This window comes from Theobroma cacao, chromosome 10, assembly GCF_000208745.1.
Source record: "Theobroma cacao cultivar B97-61/B2 chromosome 10, Criollo_cocoa_genome_V2, whole genome shotgun sequence".
Classification (NCBI taxonomy): Eukaryota; Viridiplantae; Streptophyta; class Magnoliopsida; order Malvales; family Malvaceae; genus Theobroma; species Theobroma cacao.
In genome coordinates, this window is record NC_030859.1 from 1,320,230 (window position 1) to 1,336,592 (window position 16,363).

The 16,363-nt window shown below is 37.3% G+C and overlaps 5 protein-coding genes across 9 annotated transcripts in view; 4 read left to right on the top strand and 1 right to left on the bottom strand.

Moving 5' to 3' along the window:
• On the top strand, positions 550–4,920 carry LOC18585950 (adenylosuccinate lyase). Its single transcript, XM_007009035.2, has 10 exons — positions 550–886; positions 1,172–1,324; positions 1,861–2,076; positions 2,190–2,372; positions 2,604–2,825; positions 3,029–3,145; positions 3,237–3,380; positions 3,722–3,823; positions 4,144–4,212; positions 4,411–4,920. Exons 1-10 carry the CDS (start codon positions 695–697, stop codon positions 4,654–4,656), a joined length of 1,644 nt encoding a protein of 547 aa, XP_007009097.1. The 5' UTR covers positions 550–694; the 3' UTR covers positions 4,657–4,920.
• LOC18585951 (uncharacterized protein At2g39920) lies at positions 5,378–8,024 on the top strand. Of its 4 annotated transcripts, none has more exons than XM_018129659.1 (5): positions 5,378–5,629; positions 6,306–6,451; positions 6,637–7,090; positions 7,177–7,352; positions 7,458–8,024. In XM_018129659.1, the coding sequence occupies exons 2-5, from the start codon at positions 6,382–6,384 to the stop codon at positions 7,547–7,549; spliced, it is 792 nt and encodes a 263-aa protein (XP_017985148.1). In that variant the 5' UTR covers positions 5,378–5,629; positions 6,306–6,381; the 3' UTR covers positions 7,550–8,024. The 4 variants fall into 4 exon arrangements, with proteins under 4 accessions (XP_017985148.1, XP_017985147.1, XP_017985144.1 ...); XM_018129658.1 differs by having other exon boundaries at positions 5,382–5,629; positions 6,643–7,090; positions 7,177–7,374; XM_018129655.1 differs by having other exon boundaries at positions 5,387–5,629; positions 7,177–7,374.
• Positions 8,949–10,451, bottom strand: LOC18585952 (glucan endo-1,3-beta-glucosidase 2). Its single transcript, XM_018129041.1, has one exon. The coding sequence runs from the start codon at positions 10,406–10,408 to the stop codon at positions 9,245–9,247; it is 1,164 nt and encodes a 387-aa protein (XP_017984530.1). The 5' UTR covers positions 10,409–10,451; the 3' UTR covers positions 8,949–9,244.
• LOC18585953 (LIM domain-containing protein WLIM2b) lies at positions 11,751–15,064 on the top strand. 2 transcript variants are annotated; one of them, XM_018129165.1, is made up of 6 exons: positions 11,751–12,189; positions 12,688–12,918; positions 13,332–13,431; positions 13,525–13,562; positions 13,686–13,775; positions 14,595–15,064. In XM_018129165.1, the coding sequence occupies exons 2-6, from the start codon at positions 12,784–12,786 to the stop codon at positions 14,802–14,804; spliced, it is 573 nt and encodes a 190-aa protein (XP_017984654.1). In that variant the 5' UTR covers positions 11,751–12,189; positions 12,688–12,783; the 3' UTR covers positions 14,805–15,064. The 2 variants fall into 2 exon arrangements, with proteins under 2 accessions (XP_017984654.1, XP_007009106.1); XM_007009044.2 differs by having other exon boundaries at positions 13,528–13,562.
• Positions 15,717–16,363, top strand: part of LOC18585954 (uncharacterized protein At2g39910) — a 3,402-nt gene continuing 2,755 nt past the window's right edge. The window contains exons 1-2 of the mRNA XM_018129164.1: positions 15,717–15,789; positions 15,859–16,303. Of these exons, the coding sequence (XP_017984653.1) occupies positions 15,749–15,789; positions 15,859–16,303 (486 nt within the window). The 5' untranslated portion in view covers positions 15,717–15,748. The remainder of the gene's footprint in view (positions 15,790–15,858; positions 16,304–16,363) is intronic.

Consider the following 16,363-nt stretch of genomic DNA (forward strand, 5'->3'; position numbering starts at 1 on the left):
TCTTCATTCACTGAATAATGTGCCATTCAATTTTTCATATATACAAATTGGTGATCAATCATAGAACAAAAAAAATGAATTAATTAAGAATTAAGTAAATTTTTAAGTTAAAGATTAAAGATTAAAGATTAAATCAACTAAATAATTTCAAATTTTAAGGTTTGATCACATAAATAATCCAAGAGAATGGAATAATTAGTATTTAAAGTAAACATTATATAAGGTGACATTATAGATAATATCAATATTGATCGCATAATATCATATACTTAATTTTGATTTTTGATATTCAAGCATAAGATTATACGTTAATATCGAATATTAGATAATAAAATTCGATTTAATCTTAATTTATGAAATTCAATTAGCACATTATGTGAAAAATAAGTTTGATTATGGGTGATGTTAGACCTTAATTTAATGGTTAATTTGGATTAAGATTTTTGGCTTCCAATTTTTCAACATCCAAGAACACCAAAATTTGGGCTTTTTCTACTACTTGGGCTGGATTTTAAATTGGGTTTGATGCAAAATTTAAACCCTAAAAAAGGGCACCCAAATTAATTGGGTTTTTGAAGATTGGGGTTTATACCTAAAACACCTAAAAGAAAATTACCGCCAAGCACACTACATTTCCACCCTGTCTGCGACCTCATTTCTCACAGTTCAAAGCGCTGCACTTTTTTTTTTTCCTATGGAGGCCAGGGTTTCTTCTGGGGTTTTAACCAAGAATCAAGCCCCCTTTTTAAGCCCTTTACAACCAAGAAAAGTTCAATCCTTGAGAAACCTCTCTGCTTTGTACAATACTAAACAAACCCATCAATTCTCAAATGCTTCATTTCAGCTTTCTACGATATCTTCATGCAGAAGCCATGGTTTCAGACAGGTTTTACCCATTTATCCTTGCTTTAGCTTTTCCAAAATTGATTCTTTTTGCCGCAATTTTGTTTTTTTTTTTTGTTTTTAATGATGGAACTCTGGGTATAGTTAAATTTGATGCTTAAGATGGTAAATTTGAGTTTTAACAATTACCCAATGTTTCCTTTTGGTTTTAATATTGTCATCTATGATTATCAAGTGAACTGCAAGAGACTTTTTGTTTCTGCTGAATCCTCTTTCATTGTGGGTGCAAGATTTCATTTTATAAAGAATAAAAATTATTGTTTTCTAGGTTATTAATATGTCTGGAGATAATTCTTGTGAGGTCGAGTTGTCGACTTTAACAGCATTGTCACCTTTGGATGGTCGTTATTGGGGTAAAGTGAAGGGCTTGGCTCCATATATGAGTGAATATGGGCTCATTTACTTCAGGGTTCTTGTTGAGGTAATCTTCTAATCAGCATTCTCTTAATATATTCATTTTGTAAAGTAATTTCGTTTCAAATTGTTGGTTCAATATGCGTACTTGCCCCTAAGGGCTTTCAGTCTTCTGTTTTTCCGCATTGTTTAAAAAGAATTGTTTACGACAACTTGATCAGTTTTGGAGCAAATCTAATTCATATACATCCTAGAAATTGAATTGATTACAGAGTCGTGGTTTAGCATAGTTGCATCTCGACTTGATTGAATCTTAACTGTGATAAATCTTAGGCTGAGCCGCATCATTTCATTGGAAGTGTGGATTAGTTTGGTGTCATGAATCAAAGGATAACACATATCCTGTAACATTTGACTGGATGTTGCTAACCTTAGAAATGAGTCGTTGAAATGTTAATGATATGTATACATGTAAAAGCTGATTTCCAAAACCAATCAACGTAAAATCTATGTAAATTTTCATATAAGTCGATGAACTTCATGTTCTTTCTTCTTCTGTGATTTCTTGAAGGATCCTTATTAAATATAAATACTCTCTGTCAGATTAAATGGTTGCTGAAGCTTTCACAAATTCCTGAAGTCACTGAGGTCCCAAGCTTCAGTGCAGAAGCTCAGTCCTATTTGCAAGGATTGATTGATGGATTTAGCATGGATGATGCCTTGCAAGTTAAACAAATTGAGAGAGTAACTAACCATGATGTAAAAGCAGTGGAATACTTCTTGAAACAGAAATGCCAATCACATTCAGAGATTGCTAAGGTTGGGATTTACCTCATTAGTTCACTATCCTTTCTGTTTGACTTAAATTCATGCTAGTAGATCTAATTCATTGGGAATTTTAGGATGAAATTACATTTTCTCTCTGGTTTCAGGTGCTTGAATTTTTCCATTTTGCTTGCACATCTGAGGACATAAACAACCTTGCCCATGCGTTGATGTTGAAAGAAGCAATGACCAAAGTCATGCTTCCAACCATGGATAAGTTGATTGAGGCAATATGTGAGATGGCTAAGGCTAATGCAAGCATTCCTATGCTTTCTCGCACGCATGGCCAGGTAGAAGAGTAATTTCATTCTTGATACTAGTCATCTGTAGTCATCTGACTGTTATTGTGTCATCAGCCACTCAGGGAATAATATTTTGGAGGGTCAAAATGATCACTATATTATCCCAAGATTACTTCAATTTCTTTATGGTTTCCTTTATTGCCTTATGATTTATTACTATTACTTAGTCTAGAAGTAGCAGTTATTACTTGATCACTTAAATCTTTTGGTTTCTTTCAGCCAGCTTCACCTACAACTTTAGGAAAGGAGATGGCCATTTTTGCTGTCAGGCTAAGCAGAGAAAGGCAAGAAATTTCTCAAGTTGAGATGATGGGCAAGTTTGCTGGTGCAGTTGGAAATTACAACGCACATCTTGTTGCATATCCTAATATTAATTGGCCTCAAATTGCAGAAGAGTTTGTGACTTCTCTTGGATTGAAGTTTAACCCCTATGTTACTCAGGTATTTTTCCTGCCTCCTTCCTCTTATATAGAAAAAGTAGAACTAACAGTTGAAGGAATGACTTTTAGTGAAGCCTTGTATGGATGTGGTCAGCAATTAGTTCATGTGCTTCACCTGGAATAGAATTGGTGATTATGCAATCTTGTCAAAGTGTTGGTATATTCTTCTGATTGGATATAAGTGGTTTTTTTTTTTTCTTGCAGATTGAGACACACGATTATATGGCAAAACTTTATTATGCAATTATTCGGTTTAACAATATATTGATTGACTTTGACAGAGATATATGGGGCTACATCTCTGTAGGATACTTTAAGCAGGTTAGTATTGGGATACAAGGAAGTAAAATTTATTATTATCATTAAGATGCCAAGAAACCTAAAATCTTTTCATGTTCAAAATTTGGAGCAGATAACTAAGGCTGGTGAAATTGGTTCATCAACAATGCCTCATAAAGTAAATCCTATTGATTTTGAGAACAGTGAAGGTAATCTTGGTAAGGCTAATGAAGATCTATCTTACCTGAGTATGAAGTTGCCTATTTCACGTTGGCAGGTAAGAACATATCCAGTTTCTAGTTTATATTTTATATTCTTCACCCTAGGTTGTTGCCCAACTGCCTAAAGTGTAGCACAGAAACCAGCAGTTGGTACTCGTGATTTGCTCAGTGAAGTTCATGTATCAATTTATAGCTGCATTAGTTGGCCAGATGATAATAATCTAAATCCATGTACCAAATTTTTGAGATCATAAGTTCATAACTGGGTAATTATAAACTAAGCCATAGAATGCAGTTTTAGATAGCTGCTCAATTTCATGTATGTACAGTTCATAGCTTATTTATAGGAGTCTATTCTAACAAATAATACATATATTGTTATGTGTTGTATTTGCAGCGAGATTTGACAGATTCAACTGTCTTGAGGAACATGGGGGGAGGACTAGGTCATTCTCTTCTTGCTTACAAAAGTGCATTACAAGGAATAGCAAAGCTCCAGGTATGCAACATAATAAAGAAGTCCCAATGTCCTTGAAGTGCATGGTGGTTATTTTAGTTCTGTTTATGTAGTGAAGGGCTTTAGTATAAATTGCAATATGTTGGTTGTTTATCTGTGATAATTTGGACTCTGTGATACATCAATGACTGGTGGCAAGGCACAATAGTGTGTCTTCTTCAACTCAAAATGGTTAGCATCTTGATATTATGTATGAAGCAACAGCTTCCGCTGAATCTTCTCCAAATTGTAGAATTGGGTGCTTTATTCTGAATGCCTGTTCTGCTGCATACCATCCCTTTTAAACTACCTTTTTATTCCAGGTTAATGAAGCTCGGTTGAGTGAGGACTTGAACCAGGCATGGGAGGTACTTGCAGAGCCAATACAGACTGTAAGTATCTTCTGGTCTTCATGTATCAGTTTGTATCTTGATTCATCTTTTTTTTTAAGCACAAAGAAGTAGCAGGTTGGATTTTCCTGTTGATATGTTAGTCACTTGGATGGGATGCTAGTGCTCAAATTCACAAACTTCTTTTTCATTCTTACAAAATCCACTTCATTTTTGTTTCGCTTTTTAACTTATGTGCAGGTCATGCGGAGATATGGTGTTCCAGAGCCTTATGAGAAGCTGAAGGAGCTAACCAGGGGAAGGGCGGTTACCAAAGAAAGTATAAGGGAATTTATTGAAGGCTTGGAATTACCCAAAGAAGCTAAGACCCATCTTTTGAAGTTGACACCACATTCCTATGTTGGAGCAGCTGTTGAATTAGCCAGGACAGTAGATTCAACCGTGAACGTCATAAACGGAACCAAAGTCTTAGAAACATGTAGTTGAAAGACATAGCTGGGAAGCAAATTGTTGAACCAGCAATTTGTTGTTCATTGCACCACATGAGATGGGTGGTTTCAAGATAAAGTGATGAAGTGTAATACTTTTGAAAGAAAAAATCAGACAGGGTTCAAGTGAACTACTCCTGTTGTTCCCTACTGATCAAATGTTTGTACTAATTGAAGTGATTCTTATATCATGAACATTGATGGAATGAACTCTGAGCTGAAATTTTGTAATCGAAAATAACTGTTTTGCATTTTTCCCCCATTGCTCTCTAATGAAAACCTGGTAGATTCTTGATCAAGTTCAGTATCTGACATTGCAGGAAAACCATGTTTACCAGCAAGTGGTAAAACTTTTTTACCATGAAATTTACTACTGACCACCTTCATCTTAATTCTAGAAAATGGATAAAGATCAGATAAATTTTTGGCATAAAAACGTTACTGACATAAGATGGCGTCTACACCAGGTGTACCAATAGAAATTCAGTTACACATCACCTACGAGACAAGACAGCAACATTTGACAACCTCTAAAACATTAAAAATATCTACCTTCCTTTTGTCCAACATTGTTGGTGGAGCCATATGCAAAGCTCCCATTTGCTTAGCATTATTGAGATGGTGGATCCCAAGAATTATCGTTTTATATACATAAATAAATGGTCAGCTAAAATTAATTTCTTATTTCGCAAAATAGCACTGGAATAATCTCTTTGCTGTCAATCCTACCCCTTGTTTTTAGCCAAAAAGACTGGAGAAAATGTCATCCCTTGTTAAAGTCATCATCTTCATTGGTAAAAAGCCATCGGCAATCATTAACTCAGTGCAAAGAAGGAAGCTTCCCCACGAAAGACACAGTTCTTATTAACTTGTCTTGATCAGTTTTTCGAAATCCTAGTTTATTCAATGCTTCACTTTCTCATCCTTTGCTCTCTTCCACGGTTTCCCATTTCTTCAAATGCCTCTCTCAGGTTCTCTCTCTCTCTCTCTCTCTCTCTCTCTCTCTCTCTCTCTTGTTTATGATAATGGAAAAACATCAGTTTTTTGCATTCAATAATTTCATCAGAGTTTGATTTGGTTGGATTCTGCTTTGTTTTATGTCTTATGGTGTTTTAAGTTATGAAGTTGCTTTATTCTTTTTACCAAACTGCTCTCTTTAAGCAGTGAGTTTATCTGCAAGATTTGGACTATTGTGATTATATCTGATAAGCTGAAGATTCGTGGACCCTTTTGATACTTACAACACATATTAAATAAAAAATGGAATGTTTGTTTGTTTTGTCATGTCTAACTTGATTCCTCGGTCTCTTGGCTATGGCTTAAAGAGAGAAGGTGATCTTGGTTGGTTGCCAATTATCAAGATAGTTTTCTGTCAGTGATTACTTTTCTGATTTCTTATGTATGAAAGATGAGGAACTTTTAGGGATATTTCTTTTCTTTTGTTTCTACTCTTTCCTTTTGTGGCTAAATGCTTGGGCAGTGAAGTTGAGATGAGCTACTGGTAGCTCATCCCCTGGTGGATGAAGCTGCTTGTAAGTTTTTTTTGCTTTATTTGGGATTTCTGTGTTGATTATTCTACCTGTGATTGCCACCATCTAGCTGATGGTGGAGGATTTAATATCAGTTGGTTGTTATTTGTTGTTGCAGTTGACCCTTCTATGATTTGGAAGGGATCTGGATCTGGAGATATTTGCAGCCTGCTATCCGGCTAGATTGAATCATAATGTCAGCTTATGGCCATCAAATGGAGCGGCAGTTCTCCGCTCAGAGTCTCTTAAGTAGAGGAGATACTGGTATGCAGTCCCTTATTTGATTTTACTATCGTTTTTGGATTTGAACAGTTTGTTTGATTCACAAATTAGAAAGAACACCCTGTCCTGAGAGGCATCCATCAGTGGATGTTTCTTTATATGATTGCTACTGCTGATCTTTTTCAATGTGTGACATAAATCATTTTAATCCTTGTCGTTCTCCTTAGGAACAGATATGGGAAGCCGCTATCTGGTTGAGTCGGGATTCTACATGACATCTTTTGCTGCAACAATCTTCATTGCTAGTCTTGCAACTGTTGGGGTTCTACTAGTAACTTTGCTGGTCACATTAGCAGTGATGCTGCAGTCCTGTGAAAGTAGGTGCAAGGGGGTTGTGGAGATTGAGAAATCAAGTGATAGTTACCATTATTGCAACATTTTTTCTCTGCATGGGGAGCTCAACAGCTTGGAAGCAAATGAGGTTCCTCCGGTCTGCAGGAGTTTTGCCATTCAATATATCAAAGGAGGACAATACGAACGAGATTTCAATTTCACAATGTTGATGATTGAAAGTTTTCTCAACACTGTTTCACCATCACATGATCGTCTGGATGTGGTGTTGATGGACATAGATGACATCCTTGCTTCAGATCCTCAGTACACCAATCAATTAATGCACCAGTAAATCCCCTCAATCGTCACGTTTGAATGTCTTTCTTCCAATTTTACTGCTAGTACTTACCAGGATAAACCATGTTTTGCCTCAGGTTCAACCAAATTGGCTGTTGCAAACCTAGTGATGCAACCTGTCTGAAGCACCTGCATACTCAGGAATTGTACAGGAAACTTCAGTCCAGAGGATGGCCTTTGATTCTGCTATCAAGGAAGCCTGTGAGACAGCGAAATGTTACCATTGAGCACCTTACTTCTTTAGGATATACTGGTTGGTCTTCTTTGATTATGAGGTATTGTTGGTATCAGCATTGATTTGTATTTCTGGAGTGCATATCCAATGCAGCTGGTTAAAATCTCCAGGAAACTCTTGCAGGTTGGATAGCGAAATGGAAATGGATAGCCGTGAATACTTTTCTAGACGAAGAGCAGCAATGGAGAAAGAAGGTACTCGGATACTTAGTGTGATCAGCACCCAAATGGATGCTTTAACTGGATCATCTTTGGGAAGACGTGTTTTTAAGCTTCCAAACCCTCTATTTTACAATTTTGAAAACCAAGTTGTAAATAGGAGACATTCACATTAGATCTTGTGTCCCATTCTGTTGTGTCTTTGCATGGTGTTTTTCCAAATTTCTACTGCATACTGGAACCTGCGGCTAAGCTGAATTTTTCTTTTCAACAGAATCTGATATCAGCAATGTTATTCAAAACCAATTCCCCCCCCCCCCCCCTTTTGATAGCAGCTTTCAACGAGAGAAATGACTTGTGTTATACTGGTTATTATCAACTGAGGTATTTGAGTGCTAGATTGAGTGGCATTGGGTGCAGGACTCCCTGAGATTCAATGCTTCAAATGTCACTTGTCAGGTTACTTTTACGATCTGCTAACTTGTTCTTGTAGCAAATTCTAAAGTTTAATGACACCTTCTTGTACAAATAACAGCAATGATCCCCCCTACTAAAGAGCAGGGTTCAAATCTCCCTTTCTCAAAAAATAAAAAAAAAATAGCAGCAATGATGCCAAACTACAGTTTTCTACATCAACAAGGTAGAATTCCAAATTTCTGAAAGTTTATGCTTTCTAATCCTTACATAGAATTCCAAAGCAAAGCTGTAGCTTTACTTTCTCAGCAACCAAGCTGAGTCCAGATATGGAAACTATGAAGCTTTTCCAAAATAACAGACAGAAAATAATTCCAAATTAAGACCCATCATTTTGATTTTGACTCAATTCGACGAAATCTCTTGATGAATGCAACAAACTTAAAAAGTCATGGGGTAAATATAAGGTCTCCCCCATGCAAAGCCTTCATTTTTAAGCAATGAAACTAATAAAATTTACATCTTTGTCATCTATACCTGCAGATCAAAAGAACTGCATTTGAGATTTTGGAGGTGACTGCTCCTAAAACATGAAGAAGAGGATGAATTGATGATACTTTACCTCCAAATTGGCAAAGCCTGAAGTATGAACAGTATGGGAGCCTCCATAGCAGGCCAATCATGTGGTTAGATTTTTGGGTTTTGAGGACCCAAATCTTGAATTCATTTGGCCAAGCTTCAAACAAGGATCAGTTGTACATTAACCCCAAAAAGAAAAACTGAACATACCCATCAAACCTTCCCCATCCAAATCTAGCCCATCAACTTCACCAATGCCAAGTATAGCCTCTACTTTGCTTGTTCTGCATGGACGTTCAATTAGCAAATTACACTCAGCAGTTAACAATCAACATAACCATGGCCAGTGAAGGAATGACCACTGAACAAAACAAGCAAAGCTGAAACAGTATGAATTTACCAGAAAAAACAGTAAGAAAGAAACAATATGAAGAACAAAATCAGAATCTCATTGAAACTCCTATTGATCAGAACTTTACATTCAAGTACATCATCATCAGGTTCATGATAGAAATTCCTAACTAGACATATCCACTAAATTGCTAAAAGATTTAGCTCTGTAAAACTCTGCGACAATGTACATTAGTGTTTTGCCTTCATTTAAAGAAACCAACCCCTAATTAAGCTAAATTCCAAGCTAAAATTATCTCAGAAATACAGAGAATGCCACTATCATCTCTCTAACATAACAAACAGACAAAAACCAGTCAAAATCTTCAAGAATCTTCAACTGCCACTCCCTAAATCTCCAAGGAACAGTCAAGATTCACACAAATGCCACTGACCCAGATTCAGGGAAGCCGCAAAAACCCCCACCACCACCACCATGAGAAGCCCCGTCAGGCCAAAATTCTTAGCTCCACCGGAAAACTCAACATTGTATTTCTTAGTCATATTCTCCGACAAAATGCCCCATTTTCTTCCTTTTTCCTTATCTACTCCATCGTGATCCATCAGCTCATAAACATAAACCTCTGCCAGCCCTTCTTTCCTCAACGGCGTTCCAACCCCTGACTTCAAACGCCCCACCAATCCCTTCAAATACATCTCCGCATAAACCCCATTCGCCTCAACTTCCCCAGCGTCACCTCCACCACTCGGCCACCCGGTTTCAGCCACGATCAACGGAATGTTCTCGTGCCCCACCACCGCCATGGCGGCTATCACAGCATCCGCCATCATGTCAAACAGGTTGAAGTACCTTACCCCCGTGACCAAATCGTCTCGGAAGTTAAAAGGGTAGTCTTGAAATAAAGCAAAACCGATTGGGATTTCGCTGTTGAGGCGAAAAAGATTGTACGGATAAAGGTTGATCAAGAAAGAGGAATTTGTTTGTTGCAAGAATTGGAGCAAAGGCTTTATGATAAGGTCACCGGCGGGTTGTTGGAACTGGGCGGAGGAAGGCGGGAAAGCTGTGGTGATTGTGGAGAAGAAAGAGAACGTGGTGGAGATCGGGATTTTATTAATGCCCAACTCTTGCAGTGCCAGGTGGAGGTTTCTGATCGCCGGGAGAAGGAAAGGCGTGAAGTCCTCTCCGGTGGAGTCGAGCACTGCGTTCCCTACGGAGATGAGTGCGATTTTGGAACGAGGGTAAAAAGGGAGCACGTGGCGGTAGAGCCAGCGGAGAGCATGGGAGCGGTTGGAGGCGAGAGCCGGGAGGAAGGTGTTCGGGATGGAGAGGAAAAGGGAAGTGTTGGTAAACGCGAAGGACCTTATGAGAGAAGGGTCAGAGTCTGGTAGCCGGACGTGGGTGAACTTGAGGGCAGAAATGGTGGTGGAAATCTTGTTAGGTGGTGGGGGTGGAGGGACGGTGGTTGACGTGGTGGTGGAAACGGAGGAGTACGTGACTCCGATAGGAGGAACGGAGGAGGTGAAGCGGAGGAAGGAAAGGAAGAGGAGGTGGAGGAGGAGAGAAGAAGGCATTTTTCTCTCTGTTTGGGAATGAAACGAGAAAATGGAGAGAAGAAGCGAGTCAGTTAGTTAAGTACAGAGGCAGTTAGGGAAGACGACGGGTTCGTTATTTGGGCGGGAAAGTTTAGTTATAGTGGTGGGGATTGTCTGCGGCAGGGCGTACTATTTAGGTTTCATAGGAGCCGCAAAGGCAACTAGCTCTGCTTGATTGGTTTGATTGATGTATGGGACTCAAATCTAACCCAGATTGCTCCTTTGGACTCGGCCCGTAGAGATTAAAATGAAACATGGATCATATTATGGGCCTAATGGGTCGCTGACTCCAAATTTAGGCTTTCGTGTCAATTAATTCAATTAAAATAAAATTTTGATCAATTCGATTAATTTGATGAAAAAAGATTTTTAACCGAATTAACTAAGCGCAATTTCGATTATTTTTTTAAATTAAATTAATAAATATATAATCAAAAATCGAGGGTTCGATTAGATGAAACAAAAATACTCGAATTTATATATAATTACATATTTTAATATATCAAAATAAACCCACAAATTTAAGTAAACTATTTGGATCAAAATAACTTTTTTTAAAAAAAAAATAAAGAAAAAAGACAGGAACCCAAAGTAAAGTTCTACTTTATTTCGTGATTTAAGGTAATAAAAGGGCATCATCATCATCATCCATGGCCATCATAGAGCTTGTCAACAGCATGGGCAATGGCATGTGAAAATGTCTCTGCACGATTTTCAGCCCCTTTTATTGCCTTCCTTCCTTTATTATAACCTGGCTGCCCGCTCGCTCCATCAGCCGCATTGCAGCGGAGCCGCCGTGCCCAACTTCTTTTAACTTAAAAAACTTCCATGGTTTAACCCTATGCTTTCCTCCAAATTAAAGCCAATTATACCCAAAACAAATTTATTAATAAAAGTATATTTTTATATCATAAAAAAATGGGTTTTGCACATATTCTCCACTAGGAAAAGGTGCTTTTCCATATATTATTCATCAAAGAGAAAAAAAAATTTATATATCCTGATTATATATAACTTTTGTATATGATTTGTATTGATTAGTACGGTTTTTGGTTTTAATTTTCGTGAAAGTAAAAAGTAAATAAAAATATTTAGAGGTGGAAGAAGTGTTGAATTTTATTTTTAATAAAATATTTTTGATATATTTTAACTAATATTTCACATGAAAATTTATTTATGAATTATATATGACATGAAATTCAGCTACCAAACTAAAAAAAAAAAAACTTTGCTTAAATCTTAGTTCATGGATAATTAAAGATGAAGGAGGAAATATTTTTCTTAAAAAAGAAGCAAAAAGAAAATGCAGACAAGACAGCATTCAGTTAAAAAGTGTTGGTGTCTCACAACGAACAAAGGGTCAACGTTGTCAATTTAGGCTCAGAACACAGCAAAAGCCGCCTACGCCTAGTTGGGATTTTGGTTGGAGGTTGAAAGCAAGACAAGGCAAAGCCGAACCCTGTTCCATCCAGCAAAACACAGAGATATTTTTTCTTTCTCTTTTTAAGTCCCAATAATCCTCATTATCCCAATAACTCCTCATTATCTCTCTTTCATCATTCTCTCTCTCTCCTAGACTCAATCATCATCATCATCCACTTCAGCAGCATCTGCTCGCTGCAAAAAGTACCCAATCCCACCTCCTCTCTTTGTCTTTCTCTTTTTTGGGTCCTTACATCCCCAGAAGACCCTTTGACTCTTTACCTCTCATTTCCATCTTATTTCACAGATCCGGGTCTTTTTCTTCTTCTTCTATCAAGGTACATGTTTTGTTATTGCTTTTTTCAAGTTTCAATCTTTAACCCAGTTTTTGTTCATAGCTGTCATTATCATTTGGTCATTCTTTTTGGGTGCTTTTCCTTTGCTGTAAGTTTTTCAAATTAGATCAGCTAACTGGGTTTTGCATGGTAGATTTGTTTTGCCTTGTTGGGTTTTTCTTTTTGAAGTCCCAGATCGGGTTCTGAGGATGCTAGGAAAGGGAAATGAGGATAAAAGTTTGTAAAAGATTCTGAGTTTATGTTTTGTTCTGTGTCGCTTTTAGTCTAAAAAGGAAAAAAAGAGTGTAAAAAGTTTAGCTTTGCTTGAGTTTAGGTTGCAAATACTGGCTCTATGGATTGGCATTTATGTTTTCTTAAGACCAAAATTGAGGATGAATTAATTGATTCAAAGTTCAAAGCTTTAGGGCTAGTTTTGTTGAATTTGACATAATCTGATTGTGAATTCTGTTTTTGGTTGTTTGTTTTAACATTTTTGAGCAGTAAATATTGGCAAATATAAGGCAGGAAATTGGATTAAAGCTGATCTGTTGAATTAGATAAAGAACAGTACGGTTAGATCTAAAGCATATTCTAGCCATGTCTTTTACTGGTACCCAGCAGAAATGCAAGGCTTGTGAGAAGACTGTCTATCCTGTGGAACTTTTGTCAGCAGATGGGGTTCCTTACCATAAGTCTTGCTTCAAATGCAGTCATTGCAAAGGGACTCTAAAGGTAATGGTTTTAATTGCTTTCGATCATTTTCTGCTCCTTTGTTGATGTAGTTGCAAATATAGTTGACATGCTTGTTTTGTACATTGATTAGGTTTAAAGCAAATGGGATATCAAATTATGTTGCCATTTATTGCTTTTACACTGAAGTCAATACGATCTTTGTTAGAATGTATAATCAAAAAATATACTAAGGAGTAACTTGGACACTATTGTCATCTTACTGCTGGTTTTTTTATTATTTATTTTTTTCCTTAAGAAAGAAAATTTCGGGTGATTTTTTGTTGTAGAAAATTGGCATTGTTGTAGGCTCTGTGAACGAGTGTTGCTCACATGACAGATTTTGTTAACCAACTTTGTTGATTTATGTAATGAAGTTTCTGCTTCTAACTTAGCAGCATGTCTTATGTTTCCAGTTGGGTAATTACTCCTCGATGGAAGGTGTCCTTTATTGCAAGCCTCATTTTGAGCAACTCTTCAAGGAGACGGGTAACTTCAACAAGAATTTTCAGTCACGTATGTCTTTTTCTCTTGCTGGATAAAAGTTTTTATTTGACTTCTTGATAGTTTTGTTCTGTTGGTTTAATTTGTCATTAATTTTATTGTCAGCAGCTGCAAAGTCAGCTGAGAAGTTAACTCCCGAGCTGGTAAATCTCCCCTGCAACACCAAATGTGTTTGATGTTTGATTAAATGGGAAAAATTCATTATAAGGTCTGTGATAGGTTACCGGATGTTCTTGCTAATTCGCTATAGCTTGTGTTGGTTTCAGACAAGATCACCTAGCAAAGCTGCCAGCATGTTTTCAGGGACACAAGAAAAATGTGCTACTTGTGGCAAAACTGCTTATCCACTTGAGAAGGTAGAATTCCAAGATCCCAATAAGTCATTGTGTGAGAAATGTTATCTTTTCTGCAATTTCAAGACATTGATTCCTCCTCTACACCCTCTTTCCTTTTAAAGTTTAGTCCTAGCTTATTGGTGTTTGTCAGCCTAGCACATTCATCTGAATCTTTATGAGGTTCACTCCTGAAGAAATATGTTGTTTCCAGGTCGTATATTAGGTGACCTGTGGAGTCTATCCCTGTTTGTTTGTTCCTTCTTTCAAGGGAGTAAGACTTAAGAATTTGAAAGTAGAATTTCTGCCCAGGTGAGTTCTTGAACTGATGAAATCAGACATAGAGTAAATCCTTTCCGTAGAGATTTAGAATTGGCTCAGCTAGGTTTTTCCTTGTACCGGATGCTTTGGTACCAAAGTGCAGTTTGGTTGATATTGTAGTTCCGTTTGAAATAATCAATTGCTCTTATAAGATGAGCAATGTCATCAAGTTAGAAGTGAGTGGTTTTCTTTGCTCCTTATGATTGTTAACATTTTGAGATAACCAAAGGGGTTGACTTGTCAGAGTTGGTTTCCATCAATGGCATTGTATGAATTGAAGTATCGGTTTCTAGACGAGGTCCGACTGTCGAGATTTCTTACAATTGATTTCTTATACAATTTCAATCTGCTAACACTACTGCATGGCTTTGCACCTTTATCTTCTTACAACATGATTGAAACAAACGCTTAATAATGTGCGAGCTATACTTATTTTGCTTTGCAACGGCATCATGTTGAAATGCTCTCTAGTGAAATGTGCTGTGAGCTAAAATGCGGCTTCTTCATGCCAAACTTTGACAGGTAACAGTGGAAGGGCAGTCCTACCACAAATCATGCTTCAAGTGCTCTCACGGCGGCTGCCCTATAAGCCCCTCAAATTATGCAGCCCTTGAAGGAATTTTGTATTGCAAACATCACTTCTCTCAGCTTTTCAAGGAGAAAGGAAGCTACAACCATCTCATCAAGTCTGCATCAATTAAGCGTGCTGCAGCCTCTGTTCCAGAAGCTTGAATACATTCACTATTCATATTGTTTTCATGTATTTTTCTTCTTTCCCGTGCTTGCCGGTGTGATTTTTCTTATCGATCCTCTCTGATATTATGTTTACGGGGAACAAACAAGAACTCGAGGTTCCTCTCTGGTTTCACTTCCTGCGTATATGTTATGGTATTTGATTGATCTTATGGGATTGGGATGTACATCCCCCAAGCTGTAGAACGACCCTTGCATGATACTGTATGTAGAAGTGGATGTTGTTTACACCTTTTCCATTTTCTTCAGTCATCAACATATGATCCATGCAATGTTACGACTTTAGTATTAAAAAGAAATTATCCCCGTGAACCGTGTCATTCGTTTTGGGTTACTTTTACTATTTTTGCAGTAGTTTGGGTTTTGGGTTATTTTTACTATTATTGCGGTGATATAGTTATTTTACTCATTATATTAGTTTTAATTGCTTTTTGTACAGTAATATGATCACTATTAGAAAAATAATAGTGTAGTAACTAAAATCGAGTATTTGCAAATAAAAAATATTTGTTCAAACGTTACCGTTCTCTAATTCTAAAAGCACTATAGGTGATCAATTTCGAAATTTTGAATATAATGTAAGAGTGAATAATCAGATGATTCAGTCAAAAAATATTATTGACCAACTTGATAAACTTCATCATATATTATAATCGAACTGACCGAATCAATCGAATAACCGAATTAAGGTTCATTCAATTTTAACCGATTTAATCGATTTTTTTAAAAATGATATTAACTTTTTACATTCTAACTATTAAAGCTGATTGGGTCAAAGAAAGGCCCAAACTATCTTACAATTGGGCCTTGGAGTCCAAACCCACCACCATGTGTGAAACGCACAGTTTTAACTCTGTTTTACGTGTGTTGTCGTGTCTGCAAACTCACGACACGGAGCGTACCCGGGTTCAACTGAATCGCAAATGTCGAACTCACTCCCGGACCTCCATAGCCATCTCTCTCAGTAAGCTCTCTCTCTCTTTTATTTAATCTATACTTTCTTTTATTTTTAATTTTCCTTTTCTTTTTTCAGATTAGCAAAGCCAATTCTCGACTCGCTCTTGAAAACGCCATATACTCCTGAAGAAGCCACAAAAATCTCCACCAAATCGACGCTGGAATCTCTCCTCTCGACAAAATCATCGGTCAAAGACTTCTCCTTAGCGTGCGCATTACTCTCCTCTTCTCGCTCCTCCACTCACGAGCTTCTCGCGTGGATCCCCAGCGACCTTTCCACCGCCGCCGAAGCAGCCTTTTCCGACCTCTCGAAAGCTTACAATGACGCCCTTCCGGCGGATGAGAAGATAAATTTGGCGGGGCATTTGATGCCGGAAATCGTGCCGGTTTTGAAGGAGAAGATTAAGGAGAGCTCGATTAATAAGAGTGATGAAGAAGACGAAGTTTCTGCCGCATCGGCTAGGGCTCCCGTGGGGTTCGCTATTTTGGCTGCTTATCAGTTTAGATGGTTCGTTTCTCAGGTATTTTGAAAATTTAAACCAATTTTCTCAGAAATATATAAATATATATATATATATCAT